This window comes from Anneissia japonica, unplaced genomic scaffold (assembly GCF_011630105.1).
Source record: "Anneissia japonica isolate Jap-2015-1 unplaced genomic scaffold, ASM1163010v1 scaffold16371_len19808_cov120, whole genome shotgun sequence".
Classification (NCBI taxonomy): Eukaryota; Metazoa; Echinodermata; class Crinoidea; order Comatulida; family Comatulidae; genus Anneissia; species Anneissia japonica.
Window position 1 is genome coordinate 11,063 of NW_022751617.1, and position 4,550 is coordinate 15,612.

Below are 4,550 nucleotides of genomic sequence, written 5' to 3' on the forward strand. Positions count from 1 at the left end.
CTCGACCACGCCCACTTTGCTTTCGTCGGGGAAATCTGACACCTTGTTGGGGGACCTCGCTCACCCCCTCGTCAGGAAAATCCTGGCGCCAACCCTGTTGGAATTAACTTTAATATTGAACTAATATACATTTAACAGTATATTAAAGTAAATTTCTACACACAATAAATTTATCAATTAGAATACAATACCTGTATAACAAATTATAGTGTAATAATGCAAAACTAAAATCTTTTCACACAAACAATAAAACAATAAGAATCATTTGCATCTGGGTTTAAGGGTTTGAATTCAATGTTATCATAAATTAATTACTAATCACATAGCACCATTGGTAAACGTTTATAATTCGGAAGAAAAACCATATTTGCTATATCATCTTTGCTTTTTATATTATTTCAATATGGATGACTATACATTTTTGAAAATTGATCCCAGTAAGGAATTAGGGAACAGTGATGGCTCCAGTATTTGCCTCACAGGGCTTTGATGTCTCTTTATGTCCCCAGTGGAAGGGTGAAGGCATATCCCCGACAACAGCAGAAGTGGGCGCCACTACTGAATTGGAATTAGGTGTTGTGAATTTTTACTGTAGATGTCCAAGAGTACGAGAATCTCCATTTTAACCTAGTACTGACTATGTTAATACTAATCTAATGTATATATTGGTCAAGATTATTTAATCAGTCGCTTAAAATAAATGTAAAATCTGTTGCCTCTTCAGTTTCAATGTCACTTTTGAAACACCTGATGTTCCAGACAAACCTATATATTTTTGGAGTTGAAGTTTCATATCAAAATCACTTCATCTATAATAAACTTTTAAAAAACATTCTTTTAAAAATACCATCTTAAAAATATAGGTATGATTAATGACAATGTTCATTTATATCCACCACGATGGCTGTTTTCCAACCGAATAAAAAATAACCAGTACCAGCTCCGAGTGCAACTGCGATGCATAACCAGCCATTATATGTCATGAAGATGAGCATGAGGAAGTAGCTGATGGTGACTTGGATTACATGCAAAAGTGTCTGTAGGAAGTGAGCACCACTCAGCCAACGAGTTCTGCAAAAAACAATCATCACTGTTAAGGTGGAGCTCTTATGCAATTTTGATAATGTTAAGTACATGTAGAAGTTCCAGCCACTGTCTGGCAATGTGGGTATCATTTTAAAGCTCTCTAATACGTGGTGCATTATAGTCTTAAACAAAACAAAAACAATCGTATAGCTCTCTGATTTGTGGATCTTTTTTTCCACAACACATTTGAGTTGAATGAAGTGCGCCACCACACTTATTTAACTTTCTGCTTTGTGTAATAATCTTACAGATGCAGGAATAACAATTACTTGATGTGAATATTCCAAATGCTGAAGGCATTGGTCTATGCTGAATTTATGCAATTACCCTCCAGGAAACAGAAGATTGCATGATTAATTGATGTTTCTAATGATCAGGGTAATGTAATGGATTAGACATTCTGTGGCAACTCTATACATACAATACATTTTATATATAATAAAATTTTTAAAAAAAGAGAGAAAAATAAAAAATGTTATAACCTGGTTTTTTTTAAAATACAAATATATAACAAAACAGTTTATAGGAATTCGGGTTGTTGATGACCTTTGCTCAATGCAAATTATTTCAAATTATAGTATATTCTTAAAATATTGTAAAAAAATTAAATAAAAACATGAAAAAGAAGTTTATTTTACAACATTATATGTGAAGAAAGTGGTAGAGGATCACATTTTAACGCAATAGTGATTAGGTTCCCTTCAGTGAAATCTTGTCCAACCAGCCAGTAAATTGTATTGCATTGTCTCCTTTCAGATTAAAATTTATAACAAAAATTTAAAAATCAGAAAATTATTAAATAATTTTGTTTTTTTATTTTATTACTTTTCTGTACCATGTGTTTCTGTCAAAACAGTCTCACTTCTCTTTGCAACCTGCATGGTCTTGTAGCGAACATTGACAACAGAGCGACGTAGCAACATTTCTTGCATCACTTTTAATCCTAGTGTACAAGACAGCAAGGAAAAATACAGCAACACATGATCCTATATGATACAGTATATACAGTATAAATAAAAATGTTACAGTCACATTGCCTAAAGGGAAAGAACAACATACAAAATATAATTTCAATCTTAGTTGTTTCCTAAGGTCTAGATTTGTAAAATAACAAACACATATATTAAGGAAAAATGATTAAAAAAAATATAAAACAATATACAGCAAAAATATGCCACTTGTAGTTTCAACAGTACATGCATATGTCAAAGGTAAAATAATTTAAAGAATCACACTTTTGCCATATTTTGATAGGCTTGATTATTTGTTTATGTGCCTGACCTTCGACAATGTCAAGACTACTGCTTTGCAAATATGTACAGTACTTTTAAAATGCGATTCTAAAAAATTAAAAAATGAATGAAAATTACTTAGTTGTTAAGCATAGGCTACTATATTAGCTTCAATCAATTTATTGTTTTAATTCAATTTTTAAAAAAGTATTTTACTTGCTTTATAACTGACACACATAAACTATTTCCACTGTATATTTATTTACACACAATATAGACCCATTGTCTTATAAGCAATTTAAGGATTTTTTTTAAGGTTTGTAAATTGGTGAAAACATGGTTTTCTATGATTTGGATTTTTGGGGGCTTTTTCAGATTCTATGACACCTATAATACAACATAAAATAATCTTGCTAAAAATTATTTGGAATTAAATTTCTTCGTTGTTTTAGTAGGAATTTAAAACATACTATTTTCAATATTGTATTAATTTACTTATAATAATATTAATAATGGCATCTTGTAAGGCGCACGCATCTATCTCAGAGAGCTGCTCGCTGCGCCATTTCCACTTACAAAGAGAAACAACCTTTTCTGCATTTAACTTATTATATTTTTTAAAGGTTATTTCATTTTATTTAAATTTTCTTTTTATTTATTTATTTTTCTTGTTTATTTTTTTTTAGAAAAATACTTAAATATACATTAATTATCAACAACTTAGCTACAGAGAACAGGCAACATTTTATTTTAATGTAACTAAAAATCAGTTGACATGGAATATCAGGCCTGGTGTTACCATCAAATATTGATGAAAGGCAGCCACAATATTTAATTAATAAATAAGCCATGACAAATTTGCACCTAAAAAAAAAACAACATAGCAACCAGACCATAAACCGTCAGCATATGTGACAAATCAAGGACAAATTACCCACTCGCGTGTTAGTTGCCATGATAATCGCGCATCGTGCGGTGATTACAAAGGCCTAATGATATTTTGCACTAACATTAGACTGAAACATATTCTTCATTTCAACATTAATTTTACAAAATTTGTGGTGAATTGTCGTTCATGAGACTCACTTCGCAGAAAAAATTAATAAATGTTCTGTATATACTCAAATGTTCGTTTTCGGCACCTTATGCCAACATTGTCAAAATGACAGATTAATGTTACATAAGAACATGAAATTTTATAAAATTCGTAAATTTTAAATTGCTATAACTTTTTATTTTCTTGGTAAATTTTCACAAATCAAATTGCAGTTTATAGAAGCATTTAACAAGCTCGCGGTCAAAAAAAATCAGATGTAACAGACGTTGCGAAGTACCCAAAATTAATAAAATAAAAACTAACACCATAAAACGAATGGCGGGCATAGACTAATATCGGATTGTCGATGCCACAGTAAAGATCAAAGGACTGTACGCACGCGCTATGTTCGAGAGCGGAGACGGTGCGTCCTTCTGTTGAATTACCTTGTTTGAACCCTCAACACCAATATTATACAAATGACGGTATTTTGTGAAACTTGCAGTATAAAGAAATTTATTTTTTTATAAGTCAATTATGGAATCTTCAAACTTGCAATTTTGAAAACAAAAAAGAGATTGTATTGTTGCTTATTTTGTTCATATCTTATTGTAGTGGTAACTGCTACGTAGTTATATTAGCACTACCTTGCCAAATGCTACATACAAGCATGCATACAGAAGGAAATTAAGAATGAAGAGAGTTACTGTGTTGGCTACAGTTCAAGCACAAAAGATTCAAATAAATCAAAATAACTTGAATATCCTTGTTTAGCTCATGTTGACTTTAGGCCTGGTATTGTGGGAAAACAAATCTGGTGCTAACAGGGGAACACAATTTGAAGTTCACATTGATTCTACAGACTCCTGAATTGTAATTTAGGCATTAATTAATTGTCAGTGGTAGATTTAATGGGGGAGGGGGAAGCACTGGTCTGGCTCACTAAATTTGTCAAATTTATGTACAAATTTAAGTCTGAGTGCCATTTCTCGGCATCTAGAGGTGACATAATCATAAACCATGGTGGGGTACTTCAACCCCAACCATGGGGTGTCTAAATATAAGAACAACAAGAACAATAATAATAATACAAATTCAAGAATAAAGAGATTGGGAGAAACAATATTAAAGCATCAGTGGACATTTAAATAAGTAAAACTTTAAAATACATGTCAGACAAAATAATTTTAAACAAT

General features: G+C 31.3%; 1 protein-coding gene across 1 annotated transcript; it reads right to left on the bottom strand.

Annotated features, from left to right (window-relative positions):
- Positions 1-825: 825 nt before the first annotated feature.
- Positions 826-2,072, bottom strand: LOC117121780 (high affinity copper uptake protein 1-like; the record flags this gene model as incomplete). The annotated part of the gene is given in 3 exon segments (XM_033267090.1): positions 826-1,071; positions 1,912-2,030; positions 2,032-2,072. Coding segments are annotated over 3 exon segments (362 nt in total), but the record flags the coding sequence as incomplete, so codon positions are not given.
- Positions 2,073-4,550: the final 2,478 nt, after the last annotated feature.